Source organism: Terrapene carolina, unplaced genomic scaffold (assembly GCF_002925995.2).
Source record: "Terrapene carolina triunguis isolate 2854851 unplaced genomic scaffold, T_m_triunguis-2.0 Scaffold62, whole genome shotgun sequence".
In the NCBI taxonomy this organism is placed as follows: domain Eukaryota; kingdom Metazoa; phylum Chordata; order Testudines; family Emydidae; genus Terrapene; species Terrapene triunguis.
In genome coordinates this window covers 35,936,796-35,961,012 of record NW_020664413.1, presented here as the reverse complement: position 1 = coordinate 35,961,012, position 24,217 = coordinate 35,936,796, and the positions used below count along the sequence as shown (strand labels likewise).

At 42.8% G+C, this 24,217-nt stretch overlaps 1 protein-coding gene across 1 annotated transcript in view; it reads left to right on the top strand.

Moving 5' to 3' along the window:
• Positions 1-24,217, top strand: part of LRP2 (LDL receptor related protein 2) — a 179,802-nt gene that overhangs the window by 29,599 nt on the left and 125,986 nt on the right. The window contains exons 4-9 of the mRNA XM_029910515.1: positions 1,988-2,104; positions 13,968-14,078; positions 14,210-14,323; positions 15,531-15,647; positions 16,931-17,074; positions 19,696-19,815. Of these exons, the coding sequence (XP_029766375.1) occupies positions 1,988-2,104; positions 13,968-14,078; positions 14,210-14,323; positions 15,531-15,647; positions 16,931-17,074; positions 19,696-19,815 (723 nt within the window). The remainder of the gene's footprint in view (positions 1-1,987; positions 2,105-13,967; positions 14,079-14,209; positions 14,324-15,530; positions 15,648-16,930; positions 17,075-19,695; positions 19,816-24,217) is intronic.

Sequence of the window (24,217 nt, the reverse complement as noted above, 5' to 3'; positions counted from 1 at the left end):
CCTGGAAAAGGTTTGGAATCTATAAAAGGAAAAATGAGTAAATCTCTAAGTAGAGAAGAGTAATGAAGGGACGTTAAATAAACCTTTAGAGAGATTCTAATGCCATATCTGGTGAAGCTCTTCAATAAGATACTAGACAGACATTGCAATCTTACACTCTATAATGAACAGAGCTGTTATCCCTTATATTCAGATCCCAAAAAGTCCTGACATCGGCTAATAGTCTTATGTTCCATTATCACTTATATAGCTTAAATCTAGTACATAAGTCCTGTTAATATTTCAGTTTGAAAAGGAAATATTTTGATGATACTTTTTGTATTAATCATGCATGGATTGGCATTTATGAACAAAATATTTAATGTTCCCTTTCTTTCTTATGCCATAGAAACAAACACAGTGATTTGAGTGATTTGGCTGCTGCACATTAGGCCAAATTTTGCCCTCAGATCATTAGCATTTGGTAGTATGTGGGCTGTGGGGGGTCCAAACAATAGCTGCGTAGACTGCGTAGACTGTCGGTCCTTCATCAGTTAAGACTGAGCCGATCACAACACGTCTTCCAATCTTTGTATTGTATTGTATTCCAAACAATAGCTATAACCCATTTTTGGTATATCATTAGAAAACAAATGACTTCTGATTGAGTAGGATGGGGCTTATTTACTTTTCTTCTTGCACAGATTGGTTTTGATCCTAAGATTTGATATTTTATTCAAACTATCTAAATATCCCTACAGTTAGTAAGCCAAATTCTGCTCAGTAACAACTGTTAAACCCCACTGACTTTGGTGGATTTTCATGAGTGTAACTTAGATCAGAATTTGGATCACAGACCAGGCACATAGTCTTAAAACTTCATTTCTATCTCTGCTGCAGAGGGGAATAAAGCTGGGCTGTCTTTTGCCCCCATTCTCCTTTGCGTACGTGATACAGCCACTAGTTAGTTATATATCTACTAAGGACAGAGTAGATAATAAGGTCAAAATCCAATGACGGCTTTAAGTCAAGATTTGAACTGGGTCACTGTAACTTGCCTTCGTTCTATGTGTGCCCATTAATTGTGAGCAGTTTTGAAAGTGCCCCTCAATGGTTGCACAGTAAAATCCTGCTGCTTCTGCTTTGAAGCCACCTCTGGGAATATGCATTGATGCTAGTTAATTTAAGGCACTTTTGTATTGCTCCTTCCTAGAATGCGTGAAACTTTTTTGTCCATGAGCGCTATTCTGACAGGCGCACACAATTGGAATGAAGAGAAGTTTGTTTTACTTTCTCACTTTTCTAACTGGGTTAGTGCCCTAACAGCAGAGCCCGTGATATGAGCACTAGTGAGGGAAGAAGGCATAGAGAGTCTCTGTACAAGAGTAGACCAGGATTCCATACAGCACTTTCCAGAGCATGGGGGGGCGGGAAACAAGTTAGCGCACCAGCTAAAGGCATCACAGCCACAAGAGAGCATGGTCTACTGACTAAAGGCAAGATCATGCTCCACTTTCCTTGCATGTAGGCAATGGTAGATAGGCTCGAGATTGCATGCCACTTTGGCCATCCTGAACTATCCTGCAGTACCTGGCGGAATGGCTTTGGGCCTGCTGTGGCTGGTTCCACTTATTTATTTGGGTAACAGTAGTGTCCTTAGACCTCAGTCAGGACTTGGAAACCTATTGTGTTGGGCAGAGGACAAACCAGCCCCTAGCATGGAGGAAAAATTGGAGATGGGGCCATGTGATCCATGACTATCAGATTAAGTGCTTCGAAACCCTGGCATGGGTTGGAGCAGTGGCTGTGCATTAGGAAATGCATTATGGTTGTGTGGCCTACCCACTGGTTGGCAGGTGACTTTTATTTCTGCCCGAGACAGAGGTCAAGTAATAAAAGATTGTATATTTCATGAGAGGGGCTCAGTAATAAAAAGGGGAAGAGGAGAAGTACTTTGCTGCATGTAGGTCCCTCATTGGTGAAAATCTAAATTAACTGTTTCTTGCAGCCGGGAGGACATGCTCAAGTCAGCAATTCACATGTTCAAATGGACAATGCATCCCGAATGGTTACACGTGTGATCGAGTTAAAGACTGCACTGATGGAACAGATGAGAGAGGCTGCCGTAAGTCTTTTAAATCTTAGCACTAGATCTGGTTTCATCCCATCTCTCTTTGGCATTTTAATCAATTTGTAAGATTAAGGGGCTTGTTGATGGACAGAAATGACCACAATATGCTTTTTGTTATCAGAATTTCATTGCAGATTCTTTCATGGATTAGAGCTGATGTTCTGATACAGTTTCATTATTGTGGGACTTATTAAGTCCCTACTGCTGCCTTATGGTCAGGGGCATTTTTGTTTGCCTGTCTCAGCAATAATAAAGTTTTCATTTTAAAAACATCTTTAAAATGTTTTAAAACTTTGAAAATTTTTAAAAATATCTCATTTTGTATAAGAACTTTTATAATCAAACCTTTGCATAGCTCTCAGTGGGGATTGTGACAATGTATCTAAAGATGGAATTTGGGCCCAGTATTTCATGTGTCTTACTTTTAACTGCCTGAAAATAATGTAGGGGAAATTCAAGCATTTCTTGTCTTTGTTTTTTTCTTAAGTAGTTTTAATTAAAAGTTACATATTAAGTTTAACTATAAAAGTGGTCAATAGAAAAACTGTAGGAAGTTTGACTTTGTTTTTGCGTATTGTCTATGGTATTTTATGCGAAACTGTATCATCTGCTGGGGTTATATCAAATATTGTGGTAAGCTTTATAACCATACGTACAGAGTGTGTTCCTCAGTGATTATTAGGATGCCTAACAAGGAAAGTACAGCTGAAGGCCCTGATTCCTCAAAGATTTAAGCAGGTACTTTATTTTGTGCAATGTGAGTAGTCCTGTGACTTCAGTGGGACTGCTCAGTGTGTAAAGGTAAGCATATGTAGGATCAGAATCTAAGTGCTGGCCTGGGGAGAAACCTTGGCCTCACTGAAGTCAATGGGAGTTTTGCCATTGACTTCAATAGGGCCAGGTTTTATTTCATGGAGCATGGGAAAAAAAGCATTGTATGCACGAGGGTGACGGTGAAGACAATGGGATGTTGAATAATTACTGTGAATATGGGAAGAGGCAAGTGTGGGAAACATCATAGAAGGGGATGTGGGAGAAGATGATGAATGGGAGAAGGGGACACTGGGAGGGAAGGAGTTAGTATACACTGGGGCTGAAGGAAGAGACAGTTATACATAGGGAAGAAGAAAGTAAGCATGTATGCGCCACCAGTTGTGTATCAGAAGGGTGATAATGTGGAAGCAATGGGTGCTTTGGAATAAAAAAATATTTTTTAAGACAAAAAGAGGATCATTTTAATTTAAATATTATCAAAGATTTACAAATAATGTAACATTCAGTAGAGGGAAAACTTAAGGTATAAATAAATATAAATAAAATGTTCAAAAGTTGGCTTATAAGTTGCACTTGCAAAATTTGCATGCACAACCATTGTGAATGCAAATTTACACAAGCAAAATAGCTAATTGCCTGGACTGTTGTTACTTAAATGCACAATGCTTCATTTTGTGTAACCAGATTCCTGTTTACACATGCAAATGTATGATTTGTGCACACAATATGTATGTGTGAAAATTTTTCATGCACATGATTGGTCAAATATTTAATGGTCAATGCCTACCTTGTCTTGCCTAATAGTCAACGGGAGTTATTTGGGTGCATTAGAGGTCAGAATTGAGCATAGTGTGTTTTGCATATATTACTAAGAATTCTGTAAGTAATATGCACAACTACCCAAGGGGCTGCACTGCAGGCCCCCCAAGCAACATTTCACTGGGCCCAGGGCAAACTCATAACATGGGTGCCCAACCTATTTCACATCTGAAAATTAGTTGTAGTTTTTTGTTGTAAATCTCATTAAGTAAGATAAGTGATAGCAGATCAAGTTCTATTCCAAAAGTAGACTTGAAGCCAGTCTCTTAGAATCTTTTCTCTGTTGCTGAAAGTCCTGCGTTTGAGAAGAAATGCAGGAAAACTATGACTGTCAACAGCTTTTGGGATAGACTTCACTAGCTTCTGCATTGGTTCAAAATTCGGAGCACCAGATAGAACAATTTTTTGATAAAGAGAATCTGTAATGTGTTTAGGCCACAATACTGGATCTTGTAAAACGCATGACTTAGTAAGTAGTGTAGCATTTCTCTCTCCTGCTTCTTGTAAATCTTCCTCTAAGTCTGGTGGTAATATTACTTGACTGTCTTTGAAAGTCATTAGATTGGAATCACATGATTCATCTGGCTGCTTTTCTTCAATTTCCACAGTCTTTATATTGAAATCACTGTCACCTTGTGGTTTTTGTTTATCCAGTTCCTTAGTTTGTGCATTGTTTGAGCCAGGCTGTTGAGAGGCCTTGTCTATCTGGAAATATTGGAGGATTGACTGGCGTCCTTTGGCTTCTTTCCTTTCTCTTTCTTTAAGCTCTTGACATTTCTGGCTGCCTGATTTGTATTGATAGCCAAACATGGCAGTATGGTGCACATATTAATGATACACAAGTGACAGATGCTCTCTAGGCACCCTGGAAATACTGTTCCCTGCCCCTGGGATATGGTCTCAGCCATCTAGGTACCCTTGAGGACTAGCTCACTGTTTGGAATGTTGCTTCTGTTTTAACATTGCTTCTGATTGGCTCAGGTAAATCTTGCAAGATCACACAAGATCTGGACACCTCATAGATGTATAGGCGCAAACATACTCACCGAGATGTATAACATTAAATCAAACTCAAACATCCACAATTCAGCCAGAATTTTTTTCTCATGGTGTTGGGCTTTCTAGCTGGGTCCGTTGTTGGACCAGACTCTGGTAAAGTGTACCCATTTCCCCCCCTTTACTTGGGGCCTGCTGCTTTGGAACAGCTAGTAGCTGGGAGTTGGAGAAAGTGGAGGCTGCTATGGTCACTTGTGCTTCTTCTCTAATTTCAGTTTCATTTCTTTGAGGACATCTTAGTGTTGGATTCCTCCAGTTTGAACTCTGGACTATACGGAGTGTCTCATGGCAGAGAAGAGACAGAACTGGGTCGTTATGAGTATAAAGTGGATTTTTCATTGGGTCTGCTGGACACAGACAGATCTTATGGCTTTTCCAGTCTATCTCCCACACCCACTGAGTTAAAATAGCTGTGGACTGCCTAGTGACACCACACCGGGTCAAGTCCTGGCCTGGAGTTCACAGTCATGGAAGAGACTACTGACTGAGCTACAGAATAGAGGCCTCATTTTTCAAGGGGATGTCATTTGTTCCTAACACTTATTTAACATAGTGTATCTCAGCATGCTTGCTGATAGCGTTCATAATAATAAAAAGCGACACTCCTAGATCATGAAGCAGGTGCCGGTGTTGACAGTGTTGCTAGCAAGAAGACAGCAGTGAACTACAAAGTACACTTTCAGGAAACAGATATGGAAAAAAAGTAGAACATTGGATACTGGGTCATTAAGAGAGGAACAAGAAATAAAAAGTCACTAATGGCTTTATTTACACAAAAAAGGCTGGTGTACGTGCTAAATAAAAGAAAACCAGCATATTGCATACTCAACCAACAGCCTGTGCCTTTTATCCCTTACGGACAAGTGGCTAAAAATGATGCTGTCTGTAAAATGAAAAGTGATTTAGAAGCAAAGGGTACTCTGAATAAAAGGCAGCCCAGACAGCCAGCTTGGAGCTATTCCACATGACAGACCTCCAGCCAACTCTAAAGTCACCAGCACAAATGCCTGAAGCGTCTGCCAAGGATCCAGGAACAGATGCCACTGCTGGACAAATATTTTGCACAGCTTGGCATTTGTGTCCTGTAAAAGCTTAGGAGAAAAGAGATGGTGTTAGCCTTTGTTTAGCAAATGTTCCGAATATTTTTGGGGGAAAATAGTTTTCCTGAAAATGAAGTATTGTTAAAAATTAACATTCCTGTGAAGTGAAAAACTTGATGGTGACACTTTGTATTTACATAGCACCTTTTATTCAAGGATCTCCAAGCACTTCATAAACAATAATTAGCCTCCCCAACTCCTTGTAAAATAGATGAACATAGAATCGTAGGACTTGAATGATGTTATACCCATTTTGTCAATGGGTAGAGTGAGGAATGGAGAGAGGGTACATGACACATCCAAGGTCACACAGTAAGTCAGTGGCAGATCGAGCAATAGAACTCAATCCTTTGCTTTGAGCAGCAGACACAACGATATTTGAAAATGAAATTACACGCTTTGATATTCTGTGTTTTTATTTTAATGCTCCCAGATAAATAGAAAAATAAAATTTTGGTTTAAAGTTATTGGAATTGGGCCTGTTGCATGGTTTAGTAGTGTTGTTCTCCACTGCTGGGTGAGAGACCCATTCTTGGGTCCAATCTATTGCTCCACGGATCACTAGATCTTGGAATTTTTGTGGAGGCAGCACGTTGAGCCCTGAGGAGAGGAACTGCCTCATGTCATTCAGCAGCAACCACTCTGGCTGATTGGGGACTGCTGTTGACAGTCCTTCTTAGTCAGAAGGGGGATGACTCTGACTTGACTGCTAGTTAGAGAGAAAGTAGTGGTGGGGGGAGGAGGTGAGGATCAGAAAGATGTAAGGGTCCAGAGGACCATCCCTGAAGAGCTGGTGAATTTTACACCTCTATCTTTGCAAGGACTGGGGCTATAAGCAGAGACCATAAATCATAATGAATCACGTGGTGATTTGATATACTATAAAATAGGGATTAGATTAGATTTTATACTTTGCTAGCAGTGGAGGTGGTGTGTTAATATTAGTAAGCACTATTTGTTTCCATCCAGTCATTTCCCTTTCTAATCTATGTTGATGCAAAGAAATGGTAAGAGAAATATCATTAATTTGGCCTTTTCCTCTAGCACAAGTAATTTGTACTAAAGCTTTTTTGAAATGAAAAATCTGTATAGAGTGATCACGATTTATTGAGGAGACATCAAAGTTCATTTGAAATTGCTGCCATTTTCCCTCAGTGTAAAGAGTATGTAAACATTTAGTGGACAGGTCTCTTACCGCAGAACTTTGTATAGTGTTATGCCGGTTAATTATTTCTGGAAGCAGATTTAAACTATAAAGAAGATAAAGACTCAGTTTGTTTCTGAACGAGTTGCAATATTTAAGAGACCAGTCAAATGCAAAATGCCACCAATATTAAGTAACTGAGCAATTAAACCTGTAGTAAAATGCAACATGGAGATTCAAAGCCACAGTCCATTGTCCTGGCTGTTAATCCCATTAGCAGTAAAAGGCTAAGATAAACAACAGAAAGATGTTTCAGCAGCAGGCCATTTAATTAGTGTATTGAAACTGTTTCTATTTCATAAAAATAATAAGGTTTCTTATCTCATTAAATAAATGCATCACTTTGCCTGTCTGTTTTATAGAAAACGGCTAACTCTTAGTTCAGTTTTAAAATACTTATTGTTAACACTTACAAATGCAGAATGAAAATGTAAACCTTCTGCAGGAATGATTTGATCACAAATGGTGTTTTAACCATAAATAGCTAAGGTCTGTGTGATACTGAGTTGTCTTCCCATTTTGGTAAAGTGTAGTATTCCCCCACCCCTCCTGCCAACCTCTCAATTTAAAAATGGAAAAACCTATACCTGGGGTAGGGGAGAGAGCACCTGGTATCTCTGTGTTCTACTCTGCAGTGACTGCTGTGGCCAAGAAAAGGGTAGTTACTTGAATCCGACCTTGTCAGCCAGACAGGTCACTGTAGTGTGGGGCTATGAGGGAAGAAGGGAAATCCTCCCAGAAGGACACGTTCATTGAGGTTGATGATCTGACCACAGGCTCAGGAACTCCTGAGTTTTAATTCCAGTTTGGACAATGAGTTCCTAGAATGGGTAAATCACTTAACCTCTCAGCTTTGCCCCAGTTACCCTATCCTTGAAATGGAGACCATACTGACTACCCCAAGAGATTTTAATAAGTTATGGTTTGTAAAATGTTTTGAAAATGTCCCTGTAATAAAAGGTGTGACATGCAGTGCTTTTAAGAGATTGTTCTTTATTCCCTGGCCGCTCTCATAGGACATGGTCAGGGTTACAGGAGGCTACACTCCTCCATCATGTGGCAGAAGTCAGTGTCTGCTGCTTCCACTGGCTACTGTTACAGCTAATCTGCTAAGTATTATTATTGCTTGGTTATATTTTCTTCACGACTGTCTATCCCTGAGGTCTCAGAGAAAAAATATTAGACGGGAAGCAAAATAGTAGTATGGTGCCTCCTCTCCCACCTGCCCTCTTCTGATGGTTGATCATATTTTGAAAGTGGAAAACTGAGACAATGTGGTTGGAACCTCACAGAGAAGTGCTTTGGATGGGGATAAGCCAGGCCCTTAATTTTTGTTTTTTACTGAAAAATTCCTGGGTTTTACAAAAGCTAAAATGCTATTTGTTTTTTATTGATTTTTCACATGAATTTTGGACCACTCAAATACATAAACACATACATGTGTTAAGAAAATCCAATACATTACATTAGGTAGGTGTCTTTATGTTAATAAATTACTGGTAGTCTAAGTGTAAATGTGAGGCTATCTGTTAAAGTAAGGCAATGTTGTGGAAGACACACACACACACGTATACGTATACGTACATGTACATGTAGATGTACATCAGTGCTCAAGTCCTAAAAAAAGAGATGCCAGAACTCCCTGGACTTGGCTTCCTGCTCTGGAAGGAGAAATGACAGGTCAGTAACCTGGGCAGCCCAGGTAATCAAACCCGGTTGAAAGTACTCTTACATTTCTCTATTTTAAATTTTTTTCTGTCCGCCTGTCCCCCAACATTAACCAAGATATTTACCCAGAAAAGTGTGAAGTTAGTTTTTTGCACTGATCTTCACCCATTTTTAATTTTTTGTAATAAACACTAATAAATTCCTGGAAAGTTTTAAACAAAGTAAAAACAGAAAATAAAGTGTCTTGGGGAACCCCTCTACTGCCTACTTTCCCTCTCCACAGCTCATAATCACCTTGTCTGTTCTGAAACCTCTCACACCTAACAGCCATAGGCTCAGAACAAGCCCAGAGAAACAGTATTGCCAGCTCTTGTGATTTATCACAAATCTCACACATATTTGGTGTTTTTTCCTACAAGCCCCAGCTCCTGGAGTCAGGTGATCTCATAATCTCAGTTTTCATTAAGAAAAAACTTTCTAGCCTTAATGGTTGGAAAAACCTGGAAAATGTGAACCCTGAAGGCCCCACATCCAGCAGGAGAATGTAAAGAACTCCACATTTATTATTTTTCAAAATCTCGTGATTTTTAACTCATAATTTTGGGGGGCCTGAATCATGGTTTTGAAAGATTGAGGTTGGCCACACTGAAGAACACACACAAATGACACACATTAAATTAAAGAAGATGGGGATTAGTACAATAATTGTAAAGTCGATAAGGACCTGGCCAAAAGGGAGAAGGCAATGGGTTGTGCTAAAAGGTGAACGATTGGATTGGAGGGAGGTTACAAGTGCAGTTCCTGAAAGATTGGTCTTGGGACCTATCTGATTAGGCTGCATCGTCAATACAGATGAGGTTCAGAATATTATACAGGAAGATCTGGATGACTTTGTAGACTGAAATGACAGAAATGAAATGAAATTCAATAGTACAAAGTGTACGATCATACACTTAGGGTCTGATAATAAGAATTTCTGCTACAAACTGGGGGCTCATCAGTTGGAAGCAACAGAGGAGGAGAGAGATGTGGGTGAGTTGGTGGATCACAGGATGACGATGAGCCACCAATGTCATCCTAGGATGTATCAGGTGAGGCATTTCCAGTAAAGGTAGAGAAGTGTTAATGCCATTGTATAAGGAAGTGGCAAGACCTCATCTGGAATACTCTTTACAGTTCTGGTCACCCGTTTTCAAGAAAGATGAATTCAAACTGGAACAGCTGCAGAGGGGAATGGATGTCCTATCTTATGAGGAAAGGCTGGAAGAACTTGGCTTGTATAGCCCAGCAAAAAGAAGGCTTAGGGGGATATGATTGCTCTCTATACATAGATCAGTGGGTAAACCTTTTAAGCTAAAGGACAATGTTGGCATAGGAACAAATAGGCATAAACTGGCCATGAACAAAACCAGGCTGGAAATAAGAAGGTTTCTAACCATCCCTGCCTTAGTAGTACTTATTATAAAAACTAATAAATTGCAAACTGGGCAAAATGCATATTTTAAATGACACCCAAACACCTCTGCTAATGCACCTGATGACATCTTTTTAACTCTTTACATTGACATTCCATGAGGAGAGTGCACAAGACCCGAGTTGAGAGCATGCCCACTGCAGGAGCGATGCTTCCATAGGTTCTCTCTTCTCCAGAGAGATTCCAGTCTGTAGTGGGGGAAAATGGTGCAAACTAATGTGAACTGGTTGTCATTAATTTACAATAGTTTGGTGGTGGGTTTCAGTCCAGGGGAATGGGGCCAGCTTTCATATTTTTTCCTCTTAGACTCGCTCGGGGGTTCTGCAACAACATAGAATATCATTGGAAGGGTTTCTGTGGAGGTGAGATAAAACTACTCCTCCCTTAAAACACTTCCCCCACCTCAGATCTGTGGGTTTTGTCTCCCCTCCAGTTGTAGAAATGGAGCAGGTTTTGGAGTCCACAGCTGGCTGCAGTTATTAATATGCTCTAAAATATTGTTTTGTTGTTTGAAGTTTTGAAAATAAAACACACACAATATTTTTACTTTTTTTTATTGGTGACAGAAATGATCCATTAGTGGTTCTCTAGCTCAGACTAACCTCTTTTTTTCCAAACAGAGATACTGTCAGGTTACACCAGGTGAGTGATCTGATTGGTGGAATATTCTTATATGCTTAGTAAGGCCTGATCAGCCAGACTTAGCCTTTGAGGCTGTTGGTCCCCAAAAGAACTTTGGCTTCCTGAGCTCCTTAGCTGCAGAGGTACCAAGTGGGAAATGTCTTCTGTGGCATGTCCAGTTAGACAGTCTCTGCCATCACCTTTCCTCATCATCCTGTACCCAGCTAGATCAAAATACACATCAGTCAGTCGCTTGAGACATCTGTCAGCTAGGGAGAGCAATAGCACGGCTGTGGCCTGAAATAAAAAAACCCAAAACAAATGGCCTCCCACTGTCTCTGGGGAGAGGTGTCAGAGTCCAGTGGGAAGCCTCCTACTCTCTATGACTCAGTCTGTATAAAGATGCTTTAGTTAATGTAGCTGTTCTAACAATACGGGATTTTATATGACAGAATTGCAGTTGATTTTAGTGCACAGGAGGACTGTATCTAACATTTAATGTAAAATAGAGTTTTACTAAGACTAGCCCAGATTTTGGGGTTTGTAGTTTGAAAAAATATCTGCAGTTAGATATTTTAGTTATTAGCCTCTAATTAATACCCCCCAAACTTTGGTAAATAATATATTGTCTGAATATTAAATATTCTAATCTGGGACTAAATTTCCCCCCTATGTTAACTTTAGTTAAAATTACTCCAATTTACATTGGTGTAAATGAGATCAGGATCAGGATAGATTCAATGTAATCTACACTTAGTTCATCTGTTAGAGCTAAAGTTTTCTAGGAGTTCATTCTAAATCAGCAGCGGCTTTCTGTGATCTTGATAAAATTCTTGATTATGAGCAACCCCAACAAATAAAGGGAAGCTAATTTCCAGGCTGGAAAAATCTGCTATTGTAATGAAAAAATTTAAAGGGACAGTTAAAGGAAGGCACAGAATTAGATCTGAGTGATTTGCCAGGCTAATGAGTTGCAAGACAATAGAAAACATATTCCTCTCCACTATACTGTAACTGTAAAAGACAGTGTTAAAATAAATGGCAAAGATACAGTGATACCAGGTACACATGTACACTCTGGCTTATGGTTGACATGGGATTTATTTTTTTACCATAATCATATTGGTTATGAATTATAAATGCATTAATGAAAACAGTCTTTTGGAGCAAGATCATCATGCCTTGTCTGCACAGTAGGTCTTGGCACTGGATAGATGACAGGTACCAGGGCTGGGAGAATCTTTCCTCTATGAAGTGGTGCTAGTAGGTATCCGAGGTACCCATACATGCCCCCACCACAGGAACGGGGCTGGTAGACTCTCACAACGGCTAATGACCTGCACTCCTTCTGCCCAGTGTGTATTTCCATCCATGGAGCCCAGGTGGTGTGGAAGTTTGCACTGTACTCTGATGTGTGCCCTCATCCATTGCTGTCTCCTCCACTGTACAGCAGAACTGTAGGTTCCACTGCCATGGTGTCCTCCATGTTTCCAGAGACAGAGGAAGCTTTTGGCTCTCAGTGAATAGCATAGTTTGGCTCAAAGTCAGGCCCTAGAAATACAGCCATACACATAAGACTGCAGAATCTATACTATTGGTGAAGCTGTATGCCGACTCCCCACAAGCCCAAGCACGTCCCCCATGCAAGGGCAAGGAGTAGCCTGTGTCAGAAGTGGGGCTGCTTGATCAGGGTGTTTGGGCTAAAAGATGTTAACCATGCCTTCTGACACCAGGCCATGTCCTGCAACTAGAGTTGACAATGTATTTCAAAAATAAGGGACTGTTTTCTTAGCATGCCTGTCCGACCTCTCCTCCCAATATCATCATCATCATCATAATTAATAAGATGTACTCCCTCCACTCATCATGGGTATTTCTTGCTGCTTTTTGCAGCATTCAGCAACTCCCAATCTTGTTGTACAGAGATGAAAAAATAAAGAATGTCCCTTGTAATAAGGGACTGTTGTCAGCCCTACCTAGAACGTTCCCTCGGTGGGTCCAACCACAAAGCCTTTTGGAATGTGAACTGTACTGGTTCATGGGAACCAGAAGGACACAGCAGCTATGCTCTGGGGTTCCTCTTCTGGCCACCCCTTTTTCAGTGATGTATACCGCACCCCAATCTGCAAGTTGCTAAGGGACTGCAAATGACATTAATTACAGTGGGAGTTTAGGGTTCTTGCCACTTTGCAGGAACGGGCCCGCACAGAGATGCAACCTGAATTTGGCCTAGTATGTTTGACATTTGATACACCTGTTTTATACTGTAAAATTAAGAACTTTTGTAAATAGAGACAGTTAAAAAATGCATCCAGATGAGTCCATAGATGACTATTTCAAGTTTAAGGAGAAAAGTGGTCACGTACAGTATTAGAAAAACTAATTTTGTCACTGTGTTTAGGCACAAATATTTTATCTGTGGAATTTATTGTGTTTTTTGTGAGTTCTGTTTGAGAGAATTAATAATCCATGTTTTAAATTCGGCGTATATGAAAACGTGGATGAGAGTGAGAGAACGAGAACTTTGTCCTGTTTATTAATAATATAAGGACATAAAATGGGAAGAGAAATACAGAGTGAAAATTTAGGGCCACAAAATGAATGACGTTTGATTATTCTTGAGCTCATTTGACTAAATATTCCTTCCATGTAAAAGTCCCGAGACTCTGAATTTGAGAGCTCATGGAGTTCTAAGCGGCTCTTAATCTGAGTGCAAGTACCTCCATTTCTAGTTAAGCATGTTTACTAAGATCAATAACATTTAAAACTAAGATAAGAATAAATAAAATACTTGCTTGCTTTGGTATTGTGGCATTTTCCATATTACCATGGGTTATTTGAATTGTAAACTCCTTGGAGCAAGAACTTGGCCCTGGGAGCGGGGCAGGTTGTCTCATAATCACCTAGTTTCTTGCAAGGTTTTTTGTATGTTTCTGTGAAGCATCTGGGACTGATCACAGCTGGAGACAGGATACTGAACTAGATGCGTCATTGGTCCGTTCCAGTATGGCAATTCCTATGTTCCTTTTTATATTTGTCCATAAAGCACCATGCATAGTGCAGACTGAATACATAACAATATAATTATAAGGAGATACTGTATATTCTAATACTTATGGCTAATGTGTTTTTTTCTTGTAGGTTACCCAACATGTGAACAGTTATCTTGTGCAAATGGAGCATGTTTTAATGCAAGCCAGCGTTGTGATGGTAAAGTAGATTGCAGGGATGCCTCTGATGAAGTTAATTGCAGTAAGTGCCACATTTAGCATAACCCAAACATTTATAGTACTATGTATCCTCTTTGTAAGAGAAATATTGGACTTTGTTTACTACATTTGAATATGTTTTTTTCTTTTCTCCATTCAAATGATATCGTTCAGCTCATGGATGTGCCAGTACCCAGTTTCAATGTGCTAATGGAGAATGCATCCCCCGAGCCTTTATCTGTGACCACGATGACGACTGTGGAGACAGGAGCGATGAAAACTCTTGCAGTACGGTGGTTTTATTTGGCTTGTTTGCCTGTTTTCTTAAGAGCTGGTTTTCTTTGAAAGTGCAGCAGTTAGCACAAAGCAGGAGCAATGCTCCGTTATGTAGCAAACAGAATCGAAAAGTTCTTTTAATATATATATCTATATATTTGCTGAATGATGGACGTTAACAATGCTTCAAAAGGAATTTGCCATGAAATAGGTGTGTGTGGTGTGCTGTATGTACTGGAGTTGGTGAGAATTTGCTGCCTGATAAATGGCCTCATGCCTTGATTTTCTGTATCTGAGCATGAGCCAAAGGTAACTCCTCTTGCTTCCTCTGTCCCAGCCACCCAGAGCGTGCTGCTGTGTATTTTTAAAATTTGTTTGGACCTTTTTGCATTTGTATTATCACATACTGGCTGGACTTCTTAGAATTATTCCCAGTGACCATTATTGATGAACTTCGTATCTCCATTACATATTTAGGTTAACATTTTGATTGACGGTTTTATTGTAGGAAGTCTCTTGCTTATTCTTTTCTTTCGTGGGCTGGGTAATAGTCTTCTTTTGTGCATCAAACCCACAAAACTGCCACTTGGCTTCCTTGTGGGCTCTTCAAATGACCCCAGGGATTCTGAGGCCTACATTGTAGGAGAGCAACAAAGACTTCAGCTTTAGGTTAATGAAAGGCCACATTTTCCTATTTAGTATATTCCCAACACCAAAGACCATTTATTCCCAGCATGCCTCCCCTTCAAGAGCATTCTTCATCTGCCCCTATGATACCAACATTTTTATGCCCTTATATAATGGAAAGGAATGATGTTCTCTACTGTGTGCTGCTTACTGTCCCTCTGAGAACCCGGGGTGCAATTCTCTTTATTTTGCGAGTTTGTGAATGTCACTTCTGCACTGTGCCCAACAGTCAAGAACTTTGGGAACGAGGTGCAATCCAGCCCAGTTGAGTGAACCACTGGGGCAGCTCTAGCCCTTATACGGTTGCTTTTCAATTTCTTCAAGGAGCAAATTAAAATAATCTAAAAATAATCATTCAGAAAGTTCCTACATAAAAACAGGGGCAAAAGTACAAAAGTTACCAGCTGTGCAAAAACTTGAGCTGGGTTTACTCTTCAGGAATGGTTCTAAATGACTGGTCTCCCCATTTATCTGAGAGTTGTACATGTTTGTCCCCTGGCGCAGTTCAGTTTTCTCTTGTTCCTTCCCTCAGCTTATGCAACTTGCAGAGGCAATTTCTTCACTTGTCCGAGTGGCCGCTGTATTCATCAGAGCTGGGTTTGTGATGGAGATGATGACTGTGAAGATAATGAAGATGAAAGTGGATGTGGTAAAAACAGAAGCAAACTTATTTTAATGATGCAGTTTACAAAGAAAAACCTTGCTAACCTCACTGCTAAAAAGTCTTAACATAAGAATGTTTTATATCAGAATTATTAAAGATCCATGGACATTCCTGGAAAACTTTAATTGTTTTTATGGGTACAGTTCTACTAATATAGTATATATTTTTTAATACTTTGGGTTTCCTTATTTTGTATTGCTAAGGTGGTGAGTATAAAGCAGGGTATGTTAAGAATTCATCTGCTTATTCCCTATAGCCCTGATCTTGCACCATTGAAATCAATGGAAACTTTGCCATTGATTTTCATGGGAGCAGGGTATGTCCTCACGTGAAGCCAGAATTCTCAGTTTGTGATAGAATGTCCATTTCCACAGTAACTAACTGTGATATTACAAGTACAGGATTATGATTTCTGGTGGGTTGAGTACAGGAACAGATGAACTGCTGAAAGGAAAATCCTATTTTTGTGTAAATATTCTGAGTAACATTTTTGTTATTAATGATGTGATATTCAAAATAACCATCTCTATCTTTAACAAAGATCTTCCATACATCAAATCACCCTTTTCAGAGGAATTTGTAGTAAATCTGAATATACCGGTTAATGAGAAATGAGTGTGTAGGCATTAGGACTGGTGAAGAGTTTTCTGCTGAAACTGTTTTTCTATGGAAAACTGGGTTTTCGGCTGAACGATTCGCAATGCGGAAAGTGCCTGCTTTCCCAGGAAATTTTTGATTTTTCATCAAAAAACTGTTGCTTGAAAACCAAAATATACTGGCTAAAAACAGAATTTTCTTACAAAAAATTCAGTTTTCAAATTTCTTGTGAAAAATTGAAATTTTCTGTGGGAAAATTTAAACCAATTTTTTTTTTGTTTGTGCTGAAATTTTCTGTGATTACCCTTCTCCCCCTGCCATTTTTAGATCAGCTCTAACAGGCATATTTCAAAAGAACAAAACCATTGTTCCATTTTTAGTACACCAGTCAAGCCAAAGCTAAATAGTAATAGGTATCTGAACAATGGGGAAAAATGGAAAGGGTTCACCTGACTGCATGAGTATTTTCCGCAGTGTAATTTGAAGACAAATGAAAGAACATGGTGACATACTATTTCTTTTATGGGCTGTCACAGCTACATGCAACAATCAGAAGCTGAATGAAAAATAACTGAAGATGCTTATTCCCCAGGAGGCTTTTAGGAAAGCAGCTCCAAGTAGTACTTGAAGCATGTTCCTCAATTATTCTGTGTTGCTTCTCTTTTCCTTAGAAAGTGGTCGCCATGAGTGCTACCCAGGAGAATGGGCCTGTCCTGTGTCAGGCCACTGCATTCCAATTGGTAAAGTGTGTGATGGGACTGCAGACTGCCCTGCCGGAGAAGACGAAACTAACATAACTGCAGGCAGACACTGCAGTGAGTATTAGAATTAGCAGGATGCATGGAACAGCAGAAAACAACCTTGATGTCTCTTTTGTGTCTCTGGGGTTTTCTAAACAGCACTGAGAATTTGTAGGCACGTTATTTTTATTAGCGCTGAGTGGACATACTGAAAAGTATTCTCTGCCATGCATGTACAGTTCTGTTGACCTCTTGTGTGGAAGGTTTGATAGATAAACATTTCTGATTGGTTTTTTTCAATATTTATTTGAAGAGTCAAGGGCTGAGCTCTTGTGGGCCGTTGTTTCTCTTCATCCAAAATATTTTTGTTTTCCCTTTTCACATTAAGCAGGAAAGAGTAATACCTAGTTAGAGCACAGGACTGCATGACTGTGTAACCTTGGTCTGGGCAAGGTCAGAATTTTCAAAATTGTCCATTGATCTTGGGTACCCGTGTTTTAGTGCTCAGCCTGAGAAACTCAGGGCCTGGTTTTCAGAAATGATGAACACAGAGAGGTCCCATCAACTTCAGTTGGACTTGTGGGTGCTCAGTAGAGTTGCCGGGTGTCTGGTTTTTGACTGGAACACCTGGTCAAAAAGGGACCCTGGAGGCTCCGGTCAGCATGGCTGACTGGGCCTTTAAAAGTCCGGTTGGCGGCGCAGCTGGGCTGTCAGACTCCCTGCCTGGCTCTGCGGGGCTCCCGGGAAGCAGCCAACATGTCCCTCCAACTCGGGGGCGGCCGGGGGGGCTCTGTGCACTGCCCCTACCCCGAGTGCCGGCTCCGCAACTCCAATTGGCTGGGAACTGTGGCCAATAGGAGTTGCAGGGGCAGTGCGCAGAGCCCCCTCGCCACCCCTTGGCCTAGGAGCCAGAGGGATATGACACTGCTTCCTGGGAGCCGCTTGAGGAAAGCACCTCCCAGAGCCCGCACTGCGAACTCCCTCTCACGCCCCAACCCCTTGCCTCAGCTTGGAACCTTCCCGGAACCTGTACCCCGCATCTCCCCCCTCTGTACCCCAATCTCCTGTCCCAGCCTGGAACCCCCTCCTGCACTCTGAACCCCTCAGCCCTAGCCTGGAGCTTCCTCCTGTACCCCAAACCCCTCATCCCCAGAGCCTGCACCCCCAGCCAGAGCCCTCACCCCCTCCCGCACCCCAATCCCCTGTCCCAGCCCTTTGAAAATGAGTGAGTAAGCAAGGGTATGGGAGAGTGAGCGACTGAGGGAGGGGGGATGGATTGAGAGGGGGTGGGGCCTCAGAGAAGTGTCAGGGGTAGGGGGCGGAGCAAGGGTGTTCAGTTTTCTGCAATTAGAAAGTTGTCAACCCTAGTGCTCAGTGCCTCTGAAAATCGAGCTGTGGTGTTTTAAATTGGGCATTCATAATTATGGGAAAGGTAAAGAAAATACACTTCTCCCATTTAAATCACACTTTTTGGAATAAGGTTGCAGCAAAATGACAAGAGTTTAAGGCTATGCCGCTGTAAGGTCTCCAGTGTAGCTTCTCTTTGCTGGCAAGAGAGAGCTCTCCTGCTGGCATAATTAAACGACCCCAGGGAGCAGAGGTAGCCTCTCCTGCTGACGTAGTGCTGTCCACACCAGCACTTTTGCCGGTGAAACTTACATCGGTCAGGGGGGTGTTTTTTCACATCCCTGACTAATAAAAGTGGTAGTGTAGACACAGCCGAAATCTTGTCCTGGGAAAGTGTCTCTGACCTCTGCTAAGTGATGTGATTGTAACATCAGAGAGCTGAGCTGCTCACAGAGTAGCTTCGGAGGGAAAAGGGGAGAAAGAAGTAAGACAAGGGAACTGAAGGAGGCAGAGAGCGACCTCTCTGATATCACAATATCACCACTCAGCAACGAGCTGCCTGTAGGACAGAGGGAAAGGGAGCAGCAGTGAAGAATTGGAGAGGTAGAGGAAAAAGAAGCCAGCACATTATTTCATGAGTGCAGCCTAACTCTCATATTGCACTGGTTAATGAACTGAATGGAAGAAACGCTTTCCTGACCACCCAACTATTAATAAAATTAGTGATTGTTGCAGAAGTGCTCTATAAAAGAGAGATGTCTGTATATATGTAAATAGTGAGGGCTAGTAGTGTTGCGAGTCGATGGCGCTCAAGGATATGCAGCAAGCTGCTGAGTTTTGTAGGACCAATAAAGCTTGCAGTTATGCACTGTAAATGGCTGCCTCAGTGCAGCGATTTATATGGAGCTCTTACTATTTGATTGTTTTCATGTAAGACTGAATTTCATCCTTTCACTGCTTCCTGAAAACTCAAATCCTCAAAGACTTCTCTAAACCTTACCCTTCCTGCCTCACTGTCCTGCTAAATTAGATGTGTATGCCTGCATGCACACAAACACACATGGTATTGTGGAACAAACAAGATGTGTGTTTAGCTTCACCATTGACTTTTTCATTTTTATACTGTCTAGTTAGAGCCTGAGCCTGCTGCCAGGGCTGCCCATATTTGTTTTTGCATGGGAGTGTGGTTCTTTGCTTATGGACCAGTTTCAGGATGTGTTCTGCAAATTGTAAGCTCTTCACAACAGGCACCTTGGCTTCGTAACTGTCTGTAAAGCACCATGCAGTCAGCTGCTATACAGATGACACTACTATTGGGCATTCCTGAAGTGACTTCATTTTATTTTTAGACATATCCCACTGTGCTGCCTTGAGCTGCCAGTACCGCTGCCATTCTTCACCATCTGGAGGGACTTGCTATTGCCCTGCGGGATATGTAATCAGCAGCAATGACAGTCGCACCTGCATTGGTAAGTGAACAGTAGAGATGCAGATATATAAGTCTGGACTTTTCTCACAAGGGTCCTGGATATTATGGATTCCACAAGTTTGAAAAAGAATCTATGATTATTGGATACGTATGTGTGGGTGGACACATTGGCAAGCAGGTAAATCTTGAGAGTCATAAAGTTAAACCTCAAGCTGAATGGAAAAATAGCAAGAGACCAAAAGCTCAGCAGCAGCATAAAGCCACTGTGGGACAGAGGAACAGGTCAGTGAGCGGTCATGAGGTCTTCACTTCCCAGCTAAGGAAAGACCAGTCTTTTAATACTTGGAGAGGTTGTCTGTGGTTAGAAAGGCTGACTCTGGTATGGCAACTGTATGTTCAAATCTGATGAAACAGCCCTTTTACTGTTCTTGAGAGATTGATCCTGCATGCTGGGGTGTATGGCTACATACCTGGGAAATCAGAAGTTACTCAACATTTGATCTATAATTCAAAACTGACCTTATGTGAAAATGCAGATTGTTGTGGGTAAGGTAAAATGAGTACGGTACATTACTTTGCCACTCTGGAAGTCTGTATCTCCTATTATGCACACATCACATAGCCTTGCATATAAACTAAAAAAAGTTTCAAGGTGTTGTTTGGCTTATATGCAAGTCATTGGGAAGAAGGGAATCACTGAAGTAGGTATCCAAGGAAGTAGATCCCCATGTAGCTGCTTGATTCTGTGTTAAAGCAAATGCATGTGCAGGGAGCCCTCTTCTTTAACTCTGATTCAGGAACAAGTTGGAAAACCTACTCTCTGACCTAGTGTAAAGCCAATCACTCTTCTCTTAATCCCATTGATTGGCCTATAAAACAAACTCTCCACATTTGCTAGGAGATTGTGACAGGATGTCAGGTGATATTCATCATGTGAGATACAGGCTTGCACGGAAGAGATGGGCCATAGTAATTTTACTCAAAATCTAGCAAGGGATCAATGACTCCTCTCTTCCTCCCGCTGACTCTCATGTAAAAAGGGAAGTCCCTTGCTCAACTCCTGATTCAATACGTAGAAGGTGGGGGCCAGCTGACATGTGAATCATTTCCTCTGGTTAGTATTGAGATAAGAAGTGAAGGGATTGGCTTATACCTAGGTTGGCTTATTAGCTGTAATGTTCAGTAGGTTATTCTTTCACTTTTTAGTTTAAATTTAGTTTTACTGGTTGTATGCCTGAGGAATTTAGTGGGAAGTGGTTTTAGTGGAAAGTATTAATTTCCCAAACTCATAATCTTTTCATTTTTCCCTCTTCTCTGCTCCTGGTAGGGTTGCCAACCCTCCCGGTTTCGCTGGGAGTCTCCCGGAATCAGGCTCTATCTCCCAGAGGCTACTGAAGCCAAACTGGGAGATTTTAGGCGCTAAAAGTCTGGCAGCGCAGTGCGGCTAAGGCAAGCTCCCTGCCTGCCCTGGTCCCACACTGTGCCCAAAAGTAGCTGGCATGTCCCTGGGAGGGGTGGGGGCAGGTGGTCTTCGCATGCCACCCGCACCCCGAGCGCCGACTCCGCAGCTCCCATTGGCCAGGAACTAGCCCATCCCCCCACCCAGGGACGTGCCGGCCACTTCTGGGAGCGGTGCGGGGCCAGGGCAGGCAGGGAGCCTGCCTTATCCCCACTGCGCTGCCGACCGGGAGCCACCTGAGGTAAGCGCTGCCCGGCCGGAGCCTGCACCCCTCATCCCCTCCTAACCCCCTGCCCCAGCCCTGAGCCCTCTCCTGCACCCTAACTCCCTCCCAGAGCCTGCACCCCACATCTGCTCCTGTACCCCAACCCCCTGGAGCCCTGAGTCCTCTTCTGCACCCAAACTCCCTCTGAAAGCCTGCACCCCTCACCCCCTCCCGCACCCCAACCCCCTGCCCCAGCCTGGAGCCCCCTCCTGCACCCAAATTCCCTCCCAGAGCCTGCACACATCACCCCCTCCCACGACCCAACCTCCTGCCCCAGCCCGGAGCTTCCTCCAGCACCCACACTCCCTTCCAGAGCTTGCACCCCCCACCCCTCCTGCACTCAACCCCCTGCCCCAGATTCAGCCCAGGACCCCTCCCACACTCTGAACCTCTCGGCCCCAGCCCAGAGCCCGCACCCCCTCCCGCTCCCCAACCCCTTTCCCCTGCCAGGTGAAAGTGAGTGAGGGTGGGGGAGAGTTAGTGACGGAAGAGAGGGGATGGAGTGAGTGGGCCGGGGCCTCAGAGAAGGGGTGTGGCAGGGGGCATGGCAAGGGTGTTTGGGTTTGTGTGATTAGACAGTTGGCAACCCTACCTCCTGGCTGTTTCTTCTTCACTGTGCTGTGGTGATTTATAGCATATGCCAAAGCTCTGGAACACCACAACTGAGAGCAACATCTATTAATTACCAAAAAATGCCACTTGGAAAATATTTCATTCCCATTTTGTTTCAACAAATGCTTAAAATTCGAAACTCTAATAACAAGGCAGTTATCTCACCTTTCTCTCTGGGTTTACTTACCTTTCTGCCTTCCCCAGCTAGCAACAGAAAGTCGTCCAATTTCAATTGTTCTTGCAGCTTTCGAAGTGGAGGAGTTTAAGATTTTAATGCTAAAACCATGGTCAGATTAGTGCCAATAATCTGCTTGCTGCTCTTGTTGTAAATGACTACATAAATGTATGGGACCAAGTTGCTTATGCCGGGGTCAGAGACCAGTAGAGGTAAAGGGCTCTACGTTATTTTAAAAAGTCACAAAGAAAAACCCTTAGATGTTTCTCTATTCTAGAAATAAAAAAAAAGATCAAGGGCAATTCCACAGATGATCAAACAATTTTTTAGATCTTGTTATCAGGAAAATCTATTCTTGTTTTTAAAATTCCTTAGCTTTATCCGTCCTGCTTTGACATGAGGGTAGGACATAGGGTAGATCTCTGCCTCTGACACTTCTTGCCATTTGTTAGGTAGGTGGGACACTTCACTTTACTTGCACCAGGGGATTTGTGGATCTACTGCCCTTCCTTTTTGGTCCATCTCCAAGATACCCAGCTCTCTCTCTTTCAGTTGCCAGGTCCTTTCCCTCTTTGTTAACAGATGAAGAAAGCTTCCAATAGAAATTCTACAGCAACCTCCAGAGCAGAGCTGTGTGATATTAGTGAAGCTTTCTAAACATACTCACATTTTGTCAACATTGCAGTCAAAGCTTGTAAGCCTGGCACGCTGGTCCTGATGAACACTGGGAGGGAGACACTGGTCCTCCCTGTTCATGAAAGCACGAGTTGGTTCAGGGAATCGTGGCCTTCCCATGGAGCTTTGTGTACTCACCAGAACGCCAGCTTTCATTTAACATGAGGTTTCTAGTCCTTGAAGTTCTGAAGGGAGCCTTAAACTGCAACATCCAGAGAAGGGTGAACTTAAGTTTATTTCAATGGAATAACACTGGGGCTTGGTATTCCTGGGCAGTGATTCTTTCTAGTTACATAGACAGAATCCAAGTTAGCAGAACAAATCTGAATTTCATGCTAGCACAAATACAGAGATCTCTGTGCAAGAGAGATCAGTCCTAAACCTTTCTGTGCTGCTTCCCAGAGTCCCTGTTCCAATCTCTAGCTCTTCCGGTTCTCTCTGCTGCACTTGCATAGGCTCCCAAATCTGCTCCAGTCTGTAAACAAGCCCATGCTCTGTTGGCTCCCTCATGAGTTCTAACGAATCTCATTTCCTTAGCTCTGGCTTCTTAACAGAAAAAGCATCATAGTAGTCAGGCACTGGACATTGTTTTAACAAGTAACTTCCTTTTCCCCAGTTCCCAGCTAAGTGGTAGGTGGCAGGAAAAGGCAGTGGAATGGAGGAAGCAGGTGCAATGGAGTGCAGGGCTGGCAAGTTGTATGGGCCCATGGTGCCCGTGCCCCACCAATATTATAGCAGAGGGTCCCGGCTCCACCAAAGTTCAGGGCCGGGTCTCTCCCTGGCCCCGGCTGCTGCCCCTGTGCGCCTCCCCCGTCCCGTCCCCCCCGTCCCCGCCTGCTGCCATCGGGCAACTTAAAAGGGCCCGGGGCCCCCGCTGCCACCACCAGCAGCATAACAGGGCTAAGGTGGCTTCCTGCCCGCCTGCTCCGCTTCCGGAAGCAGCCGGCATGTCCCTGCGGCCGCAGGGGGAGGACGGGGGCTGCGTCTCCATGTGCTGCCCCCGCCTCGAGCACCGACACTGCCAACTGCGTCCAATGGGAGCTGCGGGGGCGATGTCTGCGGGCAGCAACGCATGGAGACCCCTCCGGCCCCCCGCCTAGGAGCTGCTGCCAGAGGGGTGTATGGGTCGCTTTCGGGAGTCACTCGAGGTAAGCGCTGCACCCCTCACCCACTCCCGCACCCCAACCCCCTTCTCTAGCCCAGAACCCGCACCCAAACTCCCTCCCAGAGCCCGACCCCTCCCCCCTCCTGCACCC